This window comes from Engraulis encrasicolus, chromosome 18 (genome assembly GCF_034702125.1).
Source record: "Engraulis encrasicolus isolate BLACKSEA-1 chromosome 18, IST_EnEncr_1.0, whole genome shotgun sequence".
Lineage (NCBI taxonomy): Eukaryota > Metazoa > Chordata > Actinopteri > Clupeiformes > Engraulidae > Engraulis > Engraulis encrasicolus.
The window spans coordinates 1,223,940-1,240,000 of record NC_085874.1 but is presented as its reverse complement, the minus strand read 5'-3'; the positions used below and the strand labels follow the sequence as shown (position 1 = coordinate 1,240,000).

At 42.9% G+C, this 16,061-nt stretch overlaps 1 protein-coding gene across 3 annotated transcripts in view; it reads left to right on the top strand.

Annotated features, from left to right (window-relative positions):
• The window catches only part of serac1 (serine active site containing 1), an 18,117-nt gene extending 3,116 nt beyond the window's left edge, over positions 1 to 15,001 (top strand). For all 3 annotated transcript variants that reach the window (XM_063222738.1, XM_063222739.1, XM_063222740.1), the window contains 12 exons: positions 858 to 983; positions 2,132 to 2,253; positions 2,629 to 2,757; positions 4,011 to 4,124; positions 4,694 to 4,856; positions 5,244 to 5,394; positions 6,299 to 6,548; positions 7,014 to 7,114; positions 8,077 to 8,174; positions 9,994 to 10,176; positions 12,148 to 12,291; positions 13,724 to 15,001. In XM_063222738.1, the coding sequence (XP_063078808.1) occupies positions 858 to 983; positions 2,132 to 2,253; positions 2,629 to 2,757; positions 4,011 to 4,124; positions 4,694 to 4,856; positions 5,244 to 5,394; positions 6,299 to 6,548; positions 7,014 to 7,114; positions 8,077 to 8,174; positions 9,994 to 10,176; positions 12,148 to 12,291; positions 13,724 to 13,863 (1,721 nt within the window). In that variant the 3' untranslated portion in view covers positions 13,864 to 15,001. The remainder of the gene's footprint in view (positions 1 to 857; positions 984 to 2,131; positions 2,254 to 2,628; positions 2,758 to 4,010; positions 4,125 to 4,693; positions 4,857 to 5,243; positions 5,395 to 6,298; positions 6,549 to 7,013; positions 7,115 to 8,076; positions 8,175 to 9,993; positions 10,177 to 12,147; positions 12,292 to 13,723) is intronic.
• The last annotated feature ends 1,060 nt before the right edge of the window (positions 15,002 to 16,061 follow it).

Sequence of the window (16,061 nt, the reverse complement as noted above, 5' to 3'; positions counted from 1 at the left end):
AATAGAATTTGGCATGTCAAATTTATCGAGAAACATTGACTTTTAAAGTCTGAGATTCTCTGAAGCAAATTATCTTGCTCTGTGCTGCTCTTGCACTTGCCCACGCTTTTGACTCTGCCTACATGTGCTCCATCCGTTGACTACCAACTAGATGGCTACCATAGCAATAATGGAGACGCCAGTGCACGAGAGGGCTCCGAACCTCCGACAGCTGACAGTGAGTCTGTAGCTAGCTCGCTGGCTAGTAAACAAAGTAGAAACGGTGCTCTACATATCTAGCCACCATAACCCCACAGGCAAGAAAACAGCAAAACGGTGAATAAAAAAATACTAATTTCCCCATCAAGGGAATGATTGTCTCTGATGTCTATCAGCTACGTTTAACAACCAACATTTGTTTATGCTGAAAACAAGCTATGCAAGCTACTTCTTGTTGTAATAGACTTGAGATGCCGGCAAAACTTTGGTAAAACTGACATTTTCTTACTTATGTACACACATGTAACACCGCAAAACACTGTTAATTGAAAGAAAGGCAGCGTTTAATATTGTGCTATAGCATTTACTTGATCGTGTTGTTTCCACTCACAGCCCCCTGCCCCCTTGTTCACTCGGCCCCTAGCCTGCTACCAGTGCTGCCAGATCTTGGGAGAGCTAAGAGGCTTAGCGACTGTCGTCCTGAGAGAAAGCCCAAAAGACAAAAAAACTACAAGTTGATGCTATTATGGCCAGTTAATTAAAACTATGAAAATTAAGTTTTATGATATTTATGATGTGTGCGTGTATATAGCGTGCGTGCGTGCGTGTGTGTGTGTTTGTGTAGTCTAACCATTCAGTGTGTGTGTGTATGTGTGTAGGTAATGCTAAGGATGTTGATCCCCATGATGTGTCTCTGTGGCTCCTCTTGAAGAAATCTCGATCAGAATCACAAGAGGAGCGAAGGCGAGCAGTGGAGGAACTAGCTACACACACACACTGGCATGGTATGTTGGTACTCGTTGCCTTGTAATGCAACGTATATGTGTGTGTGTGGGTGGGAGACGTGACGCCTTGTTTTTTCATAACATTGGTTAAAAAACCTACAAAATTGTTATTTTTCCTTTAAAAAACAATGTCAAAGAAAGAAGATGTGGTACATTATGTTTCATAAGATTTATGTAAAGGTTTATATGTCAAATATCCTGCGGTGTGACTGTAACATTAATGAAACCTGGAATACAATATATATATAAATTACCCAACAACATTTTTAATAATGTATGAAGCATTTGGCATGATTGCATAAATATTAACTTTATATTAAGATATGTGAATGTGAAAAAAACTCAAGACAGTAATATTAACTACAAGTTCAATTTCGTAACACAAATTGCGTCCTGTGGGGTGACATGTATGTCCATGTTTGTGAATGGGCAGCTGCAAGCCCAACTACAAGGGTCTTAAAGACTGGCTCCTAACCAGTCATTACCTCAGTTATTGGAGAGTGCTGTGGAAGTTTATGGTGACTATTAACCTCTTAATATGTCTTCATATTGCAATGTTTCTGTCACGCAATGCTTAGGTTCATTTTATGGTGTCCTGTGGTGTGACTGCTCTTATAGACTGCTCTTATTTTTTTATAAATGAAAACACATAAGATTAAACACATTATCATTATCAAGTTAGCATGAGCTCAGATGTCAGTCATGTACACAAAAGGATTAAAATGGCCATAATGCAGTGAATTTCCTGTGGTGCGACTTCATTTTCCTGCGGTGTGACATGCCTATGCAATGTGTTGATGCAGGACACATTTTCCCAAAAATGGCAAAAATAAGGCGAAATTCCATGGACCACTAAGTGCTTTATTTTTCTATTTTTTTTCCATCATTTTTTTCAGGAATTGGAAAAACTGTTTTTTTTTTTAAAATTGCGTTACGCCCTTAAACGTCAACCACCCGTGTGTGTGTGTGTGTGTGTGTGTGTGTGTGTGTTTGTTTATGTTTGTGTGTGTGTGCATGTTTGTTTATATTTGTGTGTGTGTGCATGTTTGTTTTATATTCGTTTGTGCATGTGTGCGTGTGTGTTAGTGCGTATACGCTTGTTAATGTGTGCGTGTGTGTGTGTGCATGTGTGTGTGTGTGTTTGTTAGATTACCAGTACCAGACAGCTGCTCAGGTTCTAGACCAGCGGACCGCGGTGGGTTTGGCCAGAACTCCTCATGTGGACCTGAGATTCTTCCTACCGCCACCACCACTGCCACAGATAGAAGACGTGAGTAGCACACGAGTGAGTGAGTGTGTGTGTGTGTCAGGCTTGTTCCGAAATTCCGAATTGAATCAATTTGAATTCAAAGTAATGCCATAATACGAATACTAGGGGGTGTCATTACCTTGAATTTCTTTGAATTTCAGCTACACCACCCATTGAGAGTACATAGAACACCACCACCTAGTGTTCATATTATGGCATTACTAATTCATTCAATTCGGAATTTCGTACAAGCCTGGTGTGTGTGTGTGTGTGTGTGTGTGTGTGTGTGTGTGTGTGTGTGTGTGTGTGTGTGTGTGTGTGTGTGTGTGTGTGTGTGTGTGATTGTTGGATAACAGCGTCAGCTAAGTGTAATGTAATAATGTTGTGTGCGTGTAGGGTTTATCAGTAGAGGATGGTCTTCGTGAGCTGCTGGCTTCTCTTCCCCAGTCGGAAGTGGACGCTTGTGTTCAGTATTTTACATCTCTGGCACTCAGAGAGAGCACACAGGCACTCAACGCTCAGCGGGTAAAACACACACACACATACACACACACACACACACACACGCACACACACACACACACACACACACACACACACACACACACACACACACACACACACACACACACACTGACTGCTATGCGGGCGACCAGGGTCATTTCCCAATCCTCTCCTGTCTTTCTCCCACTCATTTCCTGTCCCACTCTTCACTGTCATGTCTCAATAAAGTTGAAAAATATATTGAAAAAAGAACACTGAAGAACACAATCCATGTGTTCCAATCTCCATATTTAGTGCCCTTTCTGCACTGTTTGGGTACGTAGGGCATTCCATTTCTAATCGCGGCAAGTGAAGTGTACTGTTAAGTAGTGTTGCACCGATACCATTTTTTAGCCCCGATACCGATACCCGATTGCAGTATCGGCCGATACCCATACCGATACTACTCTGTTTGAAATGTATATACATTATATATATGAAAAGTCATATAGGCTACTAATTGGATGTAACATCATTGCTATTATGGCTTTGTCAGGCTGCTGCCTACTCCAGTAGAACTTTTTATACTTTTTAAATACCTATGATATAAAATAACTAAGATCAAGGCTGCGTTTAAGAGTCATATGAGCAGCTGGAAATGGTATCGGTGCCCTATTTGTTGGTATCGGCCGATACCGATACCACCATTTTAGTGCAGTATCGGGGCCCCGGCCGATACTGGTATCGGTATCGGTGCAACACTACTGTTAAGTACCGAGATGATACCCTCAAACCAGCCCTCATTTGAAGTGTGGAGTTACTGTGCTCAACTGCCGCCATGTTTGGTACGTAGTTGAATGTCGGATCTGTCAAACTGCAGACTGTCCATGATAACAGCATAGTCTTGATTCGAAAGACAATCGCCATGTGTGTAAGAGACAGGTGTCAACATAACAAACAGTGTCTTCCGTGATGAATTGTATTTTGGCGGTTGGTAAACTCTGATGACACACAACAACCGTCATTCCCGTTAAGTGTATCAGACATGATTTGGACCAACACTTCACCCTCAAATTTTGTTGTTACGTGAGGGCGGAAAGTGGACTGCATCTCAGTGCACAATGCAGAGATTGGAACAGACCATATAAAACACACTATAGAACACTCTAGAACACCCTGATCACACTATAGAACTATTAACCCAAACCCTTTCCCATAATGTTTCCCCTTTTCCGAATGAACTGTGTGTGTGTGTGTGTGTGTGTGTGTGTGTGTGTGCGTGTGGGTGTGTGTAGGGAGGCCTGTGGTGTTTTGGAGGTAATGGTCTGCCGTACGCCCAGAGTCTCACCTCTATTCCATCTGAGAAGGTCGAATCATTTTGCCTCCAAGCCCTTGTACAGCACTCAAAGGTGACCACACCCACACACACGCATACACACACACACGCATACACACACACACACACACACACACACACACACACACACACACACACACACACACACACACACACACACACACACACACACACACTCACACACACATTCACTACAGTATAGTGTGTGTGTGTGACAAGGACATTCAGGTTTTTACTGCAAAGAGTAGACTTCCAGTACTACCAGTACCAACACGGTTCAACCTTTCAGTCTGGTACCCCAACTCATTCACCCCCTTCTGTATACGTCACATGCATAGGCTGGCCACTAGGCGGCTAAGGATGCTTGGCTTCCCAAAAATTAATGCAAAAAACCTGCAAAATTATTGTTCAACATCATCTATAATTGGTAATTGACTTATATGGAGAACAAGGCACTGTGCATATATCCTTGAGAACTTTACTATGGACTGTTGATCACTGTGGTATCAACTATCTAGTTCATGCCTGAGTGTCTTTGCAATTGGTAAATTTATGTCTATGGAAACTCAATTTTTAATTGTGGACACAATTGAAGAAGTGTGTGTGTGTGTGTGTGTGTAGGTGTTGTCTCATTGTCAGCACATTGTGGCCAATGGCGGTCTTCAGCTGCTTCAGAGAGTTTTCATGCTGCGTCGTGATTCTCCGAAAATCCAACGCAACATTCTGAGAATCATTGGGAATGTGTCGCTGGACGCAAGCAGCCATCAGGCCATAGTGCAGTCAGGTACACACACACACACACACACACACACACACACACACACACACACACACACACACACACACACACACACACACACACACACACACAGAGTGAGGATGGATCCAAGAGGTCAGAAAGGAACACAGGACAACGTCGACTGGAGACATCAATATTCTCAGTAAATGCCAGTGTTCATGATTCAACCATAACAAAGTCTCTGGGCAAAAATAGCACGAGTGTCAGAGTTCAAATGTCAAAATCACTGCTGACAAGAGCAGCATGAAGGCTCATCTCAAGTTTGGTAAAAAAAACACAACACATTGATAATAATAATAATGATAATTGATGATAATATTGTGTGTGTGTCTCTGTCTGTCTGTCTGTCTGTGTCCGTGTCTATGTCTGCAGGCTGGCTCTGTGTGTTAGCTGAGATGGCTCAGTCCTCCAGTGTCATGACGTCATCTCATGCGGCGAGAGCTCTGGCCAACATGGACGCCGACGCAGTGGAGGAGAAATATCATGACGGAGTTTACGTACTACATCCACACACGCGCACCAGGTAGTAGAACACACACACACACACACACACACACACACACACACACACACACACACTCACACACTATGTACAGTACACACACCCACTATACAGTATGACAGACTACTACTTACACCCACACACACATACACACACTATATACGGTGATGGAGAGACTGAGTTTATGTCTTTTACACACACACACACACACACACACACACACACACACACACACACACACACACACACACACACACACACACACACACACACACACACACACACACACACAAACACTGTATGCAATGATGGAGAAATATTGCCAGTGGCTTTGAGATGCTGCATGAATCCACATCTATAATTCTGCCTGAAATTTTTCATTTCCCGACACAATGGATGTTTGCTCCAGGTGACTTGTTGGCATACGTTTTCCCTGTTTATTATTATTACTATTATGATCATACATTTATCTAAGATTGGCCGTAAATATGAAAGCAACGCAGTAAAACATCGTTTTCTTACCGCTAATTTTGAACATGTCACGACAACACGTTCTGCTTTGTGGCCCGTAGGATTAAGTGGTGCGGACTCTGTAGCAACTCCATGTGAGTAGCTATTCGATGTGTCGCACAAGTCATCGGCCACCGACCGGCAGCAGATATTCCGAAGGCATACTGATTTGGTTTGAGCAGTTGTAAAAGCTGACGCGTCGATGCGGCAAAATGATTGCATAAATGACAGCTCAGCTCAGCAAGCAATTGGCTCTTGTTGCCGGACAGGTGGGAGATGTGCAGGCACATGCCACATTGGTGTTACCAATTGCCCCTGTTCATTTCTATGGACGCTTTCTTCAGTGTTTCGTCTCCTCCTTAATGAAGTGTCTCTGTCTACTGATGTTTCCACTGATCTCTTCTTTTAATTCCAGTCAGCCAATCGAAGCGGATGTGCTGTTCATCCACGGCTTACTGGGCGCCGCCTTCAAGACCTGGAGGCAGAAAGACCTGGAGCCAATCACAGAGCCCACAACAGGAGCAGGGCGGAACAACAAGGACACTCAGACAACCGTAGAGCTTGCAGCAGCAGCAGCGGGACAGGACAACAAGGACACTCAACCAACCACAGAGCCTGAAGTTGCAGGAGTGGGACGGGAGGATTATACTGAATGCTGGCCAAAGGTCAGTCCCTCCCTCTCCTTGATTGGTTAGTTCTACTGTCACTCTTGCAGATACTGCCTAATGTTGGGATCAGAAGAATGTAGGTTCCAATCCTACTTTTATTCCCTTCTTTTTTTGTCTTTATTGACTTTTTCCCTCAATTAACATGCTGTGTGTGTGTGTGTGTGTGTGTGTGTGTGTGTGTGTGTGTGTGTGTGTGTGTGTGTGTGTGTGTGTGTGTGTGTGTGTGTGTGTGTGTGTGTGTGTGTGTGTGTGTGTGTGTGCTTAAACAGGTCTGGTTGGCGTCTGACTCCGCACCTGCGTGTGTATTACCGTAATGTGTCTCTGTGTCTGTGTGTATGTGTTTTAACAGGTATGGTTGGTGTCTGACTGTCCATACCTGCATGTTTGTATATTAACGTGTGTGTGTGTGTGTGTGTGTGTGTGTGTGTGTGTGTGTGTGTGTGTGTGTGTGTTTTTTAACAGAGCTGGTTGGCGTCTGACTGTCCGTACCTGCGCATTCTGTCTGTGGAGTACGATACTCACCTGAGCGACTGGAGAGCCAAGTGCCCCGCCGAGAACCAGAGGTGACACACACACCCATACACCCACACACACACCCATACACCCACACACACACCCATACACCCACACACACACCCATACACCCACACACACACACACACAACCAGGATGTAACATGGGCATTCCTGAGAGACAGTTTGTGGATGAATTAAAACAGTGGGACTTGCCAGGGGTGTGTTTGTAAAGTTGAGGAGCACAGGGCATCTGGGCAGCGATGAGATCCACCAGTCGGTTATGTCTGTCTGGCAGTGTACAATCCTTTTCCATGATGGACAACTGTTCATGATGTGGGCTACTGACTGCAGGTCTTGAGGTGGGTCGTGTAGTATGCATAAAAGGGGAATGAATGGATGGAAACCAGAGAGAGCGATTGTATTTTGTAGGGAGAGAACCTGTAAGCGTGCCTTCACACAGAAAATGAGGATCTCGTACTGAATATGGCATGTGATGTAGCGTGGTCTGCACAGATGAGTTTGGCTAATTTTCCCTGAAGTTTCAGACTAGACGAAAATACCCTCATATCACGGTCCCCTTTGGGTGGGCAGAATGGTTTTCCTGGATGTTTGTGGTAGCAGGAGATTGGGGGGTGTTGTCATGGTGCAGCCTGGCTTGCACTGTGATTGATGGGTCACCCACCACTGCATCAGTGACCTCTACTGGTTGAAGCTTGGAGGTCCAATTTTAATTCAGTGCCCATCCTCCAGCACAAATCGTTTAGGTCAGGCCAGTCTGATGACACACCAAATCCCTGTGCCTGGGTATCCAGCTTGCCACTGCTCTTTCTTTTGAAACCCAGGAAGTTGTCCTCCCCATTGCCTGCACAGGCCACACACGCACGCACGCGCGCACACACACACAGTCTCACTCTGTGTGTGTGTGTGTGTGTGTGTGTGTGTGTGTGTGTGTGTGTGTGTGTGTGTGTGTGTGTGTGTGTGTGTGTGTGTGTGTGTGTGTGTGTGTGTAGGAAGTCTTTGGCGTATCGCAGTTCTGAGTTGCTGAAGAAATTGAAAGCTGCAGGAGTTGGAGAGAGACCAGTAGTGTGGATCGCACACAGCATGGGAGGTAATACACACACACACACACACACACACACACACACACACACACACACACACACACACACACACACACACACACACACACACACACACACCAGGCTTGTACGAAATTCCGAATTGAATGAATTTGAATTCAAAGTAATGACATAATAAGACACACACACACACACACGCACTACTATGCCTTTTTATATTTTCAATTGCCTCCAAAAAAAAGCATACAACTTCAAAGAAATGGGCATACAGCCAATGCTATGGTAGCCTATGGATAGCTAGGCTTGCTTCAGGATGAAACCACTTTGGGCCAATAGTGTCTGGTCTCTGGCTATGCAGTCAGGTAACTGTACAAAAAAACAAAGAAACACCACAGCAGTGGCTACAGAAGTTATTGGAGTGGCCAAACGAAGGTATGCTTGGGGCTGTTGGTTAGCTATAATAGCTAGTTACTGTTGTCACTGCTGGAGGCTCAGACCCTCAAAGCTCTCCCTTCCTAACTGAGTCACACACACACACACGCACACGCACAGGAAAGGGGGGCAGAGGTGTAGCACAGAGGACACAATTTTTCTTCTGGCGATCTCCAGTGTAGCTCACAAAGCTGAGCGAAACAGACATCTGCCGAGAGCCAGGTTGTATCCCCTTGGCGACTATCCCAGTCTACAAAAAATAACCCCTGTAGCGAAGGGGAGTAGAGTTGCCCAGCTAGGACTTGAACCCAGACCTTCTGGGCTTGTAAACTACTCCCCTTCGCTACAACCCCCAATAGCCCAAACTCCACGGCCACGGTTTAAGTAACACTTTCTTGTTTGTGGAGATTCTCATTCACACGTGGTAGCTATGCAACACGTTTTGAAACTTTTTGTTGGGGGTTTTTGGAGCATATGAGACGCACAGCTTTTGAACTGCCTGCCTGAAAGAGAATTTTTTTTCTCCCAGCTCACCGTTGCCGCTATTTCAATTGACTCGCGGCGAGGCGATTCTTCTCTGCTGGTCGCCTCGCGTGCAGTGCACTCGCTAGACTCAGCGCTGTAGCGAGAGAGGGGCGGTTCACAAGATTTGATCAGCTCAAATGACTGACGCTTGTCATACGTCAGCTTAAGAACCTCAAAAATAGCACCATTTTTAGAAATGTATATCATATGCTTTGTGATGCCCAATAGGGATGCACGATGTGAAAAATTTCGGCCGATACCGATATCCGATGTTGATATTGCGGTTTTGGCCGATAACCGATATTAACCGATACCGATGTTTTCTTGTTTTTTTTTTAAAAAGATAACATTTAATACAGACTGACAATGATGCAAACAAACAGAATTTTTGAATGTCCTCTTATTTCCAAAAACACTTTTTAACTCCCTGGGATAAAATTAGATTAAAAATAGAGACAAACTAGAAGACAAACAATGAAATTCACGGTCAAGTCCAATCTTTTAGAACAGTAACATATGAAAAAAACATCGGCTTTAACATCGGCCCAGTTTTATCCATCGGACCGATGTCCGATGTGTTGAGAAATGTCAAATATCGGCCGATACCGATACATCTGGCCGATACATCGTGCATCCCTAATGCCCAATGTTGTATAATATAGTTCATGGTTATTGTGTGTGTGTGTGTTTAGTATAATATAGTGTGTGGTTATTGTGTTCCGGGGTAGATATTATATTGTGTGTTTGTGTGTGTGTGTGTGTGTGTGTGTGTGTGTGTGTGTGTGTGTGTGTGTGTGTGTGTGTGCGCGTGTGTGTGTGCGCGCGCGCATGTATGGTCTTTCAGGGCTGTTGGTCAAGAAGATAAATGTGTGTGTGTGTATTGTGTTCCAGGGCTGCTGGTTAAGAAGATGCTCTTGGATGCCTCCAGGGACCCAGATCTAGAACCGTTGCTACGCAACACTAAAGGAGTTCTGTTCTACAGCGTTCCGCACCACGGAACCTTCATGGCCGAGTATTCCGTCAACGTCCGGTACCTGCTCTTCCCGTCCATAGAGGTCCGAGAGCTGTGCAGAGGTATGCAGAGGGGGGTGTGTGTGTGTGTACAGTGTCCCGGAAGAATGTTTAGTTTTGGAACCATTTTGCAGAGAATTTGAACGATAACACAAATCCTTGTCTATGGTTATTGAATGAGGCCATTTATTGTAAAACTGTGTTTTGTCTCTTGAAATGCTGATTGGGGCAAATGACATTCATACAACTTCACACAAATGGGTGTGAATGGCCATTACTGACAACCATCTTCGCTGGTGATGTTTTTTTTTGTGATTTGTTTGTGCATAAAATGTCATTGCTGGACTCCTAAGAGAACCTTGCATCCCCCAAATCAGTGCGTCACTGACAGTTGCATGTTCTACGTTATGGAAAAAGCAAAACATTTGTCAAAAGGGCAGATCATTGAACTTTATGAAACAGAAAAGGGACATAAAAAGTATTTTTTTAAATTAAAAATGTCTATTTACACTGTTGAAATTACAATTCAGAGGTATAATATTAGGGTTTCTGTTGACATCAAGAAAAAGTCAGGTAGATCAAATACAATTTCACCCATGATTGCAAGGGAAATTGTTCAACCAAAAAATTACTTCAGCTGAACTAGGTTTTATGTGTGAAATGTTTTAGCTAGCCGTACTGCAAGGAGGCACTTGAGGAAAAATGGGCTGTAGGCTATAGGGGTTACCAGAAGAAAGCCATTACTACAACAATGGCACACATTATTTTGCCTTCGATACACCAAAAGTGCTGACACACCTAGGATAAAGTAATTTGGAAAAATGAGACCAACATTGAACTTTTTCAGTTTTGCAGTTGGAGAACAGTCAACAATAGCCTGGGCGAATAACCGACTGTTGACTCCGTCAATCAGTCTGGCAAAAGCCATGAGGAATCCGTCTCCGTGGACGATGGGAGATGGTCTGATCTTACTCTATCATTTAAATTAATTGAAGTTCCAAACTCATAAAAAAAAAATTAAACCCATATTGTGCTTTATTAGCATGCCTGTTACGTTATAGCGTCGCAAAAGCAAACAAATAACAAAACGAAAGTGTGAATATAGTTACCTTAACCAATCAGTAACGGAGCTCGCGGGTGAGTTCTACGTCACCACTCTCAACTGTTTGCTGATTGGCGAAACACTGAGAGAACCGAGCTCGAGGCTTTTGCCAGACGATGTGCGGAGCCAAAATCTTTGGGTGGAGTACAGAGGATGGCGTCGCGAGGCTAAGTCAACAAGGCCAATGATGAAAATACACCACCCCTTCTGTGAAACATGGTGGTGGATTGCTGATGTTATGGGGGCATATGACTTACAAATGCACTGTACTTTTGGTCCATGTTCAGAGAACGATTAATACATTAACTGTGAAAAAGATTAGAGGAAAATTGACACTCACATGGGACATTGTTTGGGTATACAAACATGGCAATATGTAAAGTGCCATTAGCTTCAGAATAAATGAAATGAAGGTTGTGGAGTGGCTGTCTCACCCTCCTGTCGTCAACATCATTGAGCCACTCGGGGGAAACGTTGAGCATTAGGTCATCAAGACACCAAAAGATGTTATAGGAAGCAGCCATTCTGCCAGGAAAAAAGGACAGTTTTGCCATCTGAGAAAAATTAGAGCCTTATCCACAACTACCAGAAACGATTTAAATCGGTTATTGATAAAAGGGGCAGCGTACAAGCATCAGAAACTAGTGTGTGTAAACTTTTGTTCAGGGTCATTTCGGTAGTTTGTGTTGCAATTGTGATTTTGAAAGAGGAAACACAGGTGATTGCTAAGAAATGCCTTCAGTCAGTCATTTACAATGAGTGAATTTTTTTTTTTTGCATAATCATTCATATTCTATGTGAAATCGTTAACATATCATACATTCTTCCAGGGTATGTAAACATATGGCCAGCAGTGTGTATATATATCTATAAATTATATATATATATATATATTGTGTGTGTGTGTGTGGTAATTGATGTTTCTTCTACAGACTCGCCGGCCTTGAGGGAGTTGAATGACAGCTTTGTGGGCGTGGCTAAAGAGAGACGGTTCCAGATTCTCAGTTTCACCGAAACGCAACCGACCACCATCGGCCCCATGATCAAAATCCAAGTGGTACCACAACACACCGCAGGTACACACACACACTCACGCACACTCACAACCATCACGACTATCGGCTCCGAAACACCCTAGCCATACTAGTGGTACCACAACACACCTGGGCTGACTCTGTAGGATTGCTGACCGCTGAGTTTCCCTCTGGTGGTGTTTGGACATTTGAAAAAGGACAGTAAAGGATTTATATTTTGTGTTTAGGCTATATCTATATGTTAGACATTATTTCTGTATTGTAAGGGCATTTTAAAAGTGGAACGAATTTTCTGTGGCCAGGTCTGTTTGTGTTTTATGCAACGTAGGTGGATCTTGTGGTGAATGTCATTTAATGAATAGTGTTATAGTGGATAGTGGATATCCAATATTCAATATCCAATAGTGGATATGTTATAAAAACTATTTTTATAACATATCCCCTTGTGTTAATTCATTTGTATATCCCTCACGTAACAAGTTACCATAGCTACCATGGAGAATAATTACACAGTCCATGTTTATCATTGTTACATGTGGCATGGGGATCAATGGGAACAGTTCAAACACTGAAATTATTGTGCGTGTGTGCATGCCTGCCTGCCTGCGTGCAGATCTAGGTATTGTGGAGTTGATCCAGGTGGATGTGGACCACTTGAACATCTCTAACATTAGTGTGTGCATGCGTCGTGTGTAGATTTACAGTCAATCCGGAAAGTATTCACAGCGCTTCACTTTTTTCAAGAGAGATGAACAGACCAAGGATATGGATCACTGGAACCATGTCGTGTGGTCTAATGAGACCAAGATAAACAAATTTGCTTTAGATGGTGTTAAGCATGTGTGGTGGTAAACAAGTGAATTTTACCAAAAAAGTGCATCATCTGGCTAGTCAAACATGGTAGTGGGACTGACATCGTTTGGGGATGTATAAATGTCGTCAACATTGGACATCTGAATTACACCTAAAGAAGCATGCATGTCAACATGCATTGTGACTACAGAAGCAGATCATGATATTCTCCATAGAATTTCATTCAAAACTCACACCCATCTATTTTAGCCAGGTGCAGACTCAAAATGTACAATTTCAATGTACTGAAAGGTTGAAATGAAAAAAAAAAGAATGTAGTTGCTGCCAAAGGTGGTTCTACAATGTATTAAGCAAAGGCTGTGAATACTTTTGTAAAAATGTTTTTATTTTTTTATTTTATTTTTTTATACATTTTCAAAACTGTCAAGACAACTTGTTTTTCACATGGTCATAATGGAATAATTTGTGTAGGATTTTGACAACAGAGATTCATTTGTAGCATTTTTTTGGAATAAGGCTGTAAGATAATAAAATGTGAAAAAAGTGAAGCGCTGTGAATACTTTCCGGATTGACTGTACATTGCCTATAAAAAGTCTTCACACTCCTGTCCAAATGCATCTCTAACATTAGTGTGTGTGTGTTGTGTGTGTGTGTGTGTAGATTTAGGTATTGGGGAGTTAATCCAGGTGGATGTGGACCATCTGAACATCTGTAAGCCACAAGTGAAGGATTCCTTCCTGTATAGGCGGAGCCTACAGTTCATACAGGAAGCCCTGGGCAACATCAGCCAATCAGAATAAAACACTCGGACGCAGCAGCTAACCAGATTGAAGCCCTGGGCAACATCAGCCAATGAGAAGGAAGCACTCGGACGCAACAGCCAACCGTATTGAAGCTCTGGCCAATGGGCACGGCGCTCTACGAGGACATTAGCCACAAACCAACTAACTACAAGTAGCAATGTTGAAAACAAACAGAGGAGACTACTCGACACATGTCCTAATGTCCCTTCCTCTGGTGGTCAGGCGCGCACACACACACACACGCACACACTTGCGTGAGTTTACATTTTGCACTGGCCCACACATTTCAGATCTGAAAAAGAATTTACAGTGCCTGACGATGGCCGAATGGACCCATGTGTCTCTTTTCAAAGTGCATGCGTGCCTGCCTACGTGTGTGTGTGTGTTTGCTTCTGAGCACTTGCTGGATTTAAATGAGTCACTGCCAGGAGTCTGATCTTCAGTGTTACTGTTCTCTGTGTGTGTGTGTGTGTGTGTGTGTGTGTGTGTGTGCGTGCGTGCGTGTTGGGGGTGGGGTGTTCTTAATGTGGTCTTGCGTTTGTGTGTGTGGTGCCATATGTGACAGCATAACTGCTGGGTCTCAATTGTTATCTGTAACCACTTACCCCATAAAACTGATAACCCCAGTGGATAAACCCCACCAGCACTGCGTGTGTGTGTTTCGCCATGTGACTTCTGCCTTTGACGTTGCCATAATTTTGAATCCTCCTTGTGTGTGTGTGCGCGCGAGTGTGCACGTGTGAATGTGCGCATGTTTGTGTGCCCGTTTGTGCGTGGTGATTCTGAATCCTCTACCTCAGTTGCACCTCAATGCATCCGCATCACATCTATTTATTTTGTTCTTTTGATTTTATCGATGTTTGTTTTATTTTAATGGCTATTTTATTATTAAATTTCATGGAAGCGTTTGATTAGATTTGAATCGCCTTGCTGAACTTTCGATTATGTATGTGTGTCATATATAATTACTGCACTCTAACTTAAAACTTTTTAACTTACTGTCGCTTATTGCCCTCTATCTTATAAAGTCTTGAAGCATTTTATCTAAGTAAAATCTAATTAAATAGTTTTTATCTAAACTAAATACACTTTAAGTCATAAGAGCTGTACATCATTTCAATAAAGAGCTTCTAAATCACATAAACCATAAATGTCTTGTGTAATATTTAATTATTCTTGATCACAGGTGTCTAAATTATGAACATTTTGTCCAAGTGTCATGGGTGTCTTCTGCGAGTGTTTGTCAAAGTGGTCTACAGCACTCGAGGGGGCCGGAGAGATCTTGAGCTGTTGAGAGGGGGGACACCTTTGGTCAACATTAGTGAAGCTTAATTAATTGTCAAGTTAGCATCCTTGAATAACTGGGGTTTAGCCAGTCCAGTCCCTAATGATGATATTCTCTTTACAGTAGTTTCCTTCTGTGTGTAGCTAAACATATGGATCCATGGGACAAAGGACCTTCCTGTCCTGCAGGGAAGGGCATGGAGTCTGTGGCTGAAAAGACTTTGAGAAAGAAGATATAGATCAGAAGGCTTCGGCGCCCTTTGATTTGATTTTACTTGGAACAATGTTGCCTAAAGCACTTTGGCTCAACTTCTTAGTTGTTATATTGTGTTATATAAATATACATGATGTATTGCGTCTTGTGGAGCTGTTTTCCTCCAGAAGCATCATTTTATTCATTGTATCACATCTGAGAGAAGTCACATTTTTACATTAACTAATCACCAAGCTTTTGATCTACAGACCTTCCTCAGGGCTCCAGGAAGAGCCTGCCGACATATAAACACAATTGCAAGAGCTGGCATCCCAGCCTTGAAAATCACAAGATTACATTCCACAGACATTTTACAAGTCTGTGGGGATTTTCATAAAGACCGATAGTTAGATCAAAATCACAGGTAGTATGAATGGGCCCAGGAGGGGTGAATAAATTGTGAAAAAGTGGATTGGATTTGCTGATACTGTAGTAGATGCTTCGATTCCCCATGTAATGTAATGTGATGAGGGAAACTTTACAGCTACTGTCATTACTATATTCAACAGACTTGAGAAAATAAGAACATTTACAGAGAGGAAAACACATTTTTATTTCATATCCAATATTTACAACAATGCCAAAATAATCATTCTGATATTCATAGTTCAAAACATGTTTCAGGTGCGCATGATGTCTCTACTTGGAAAAAAAAATG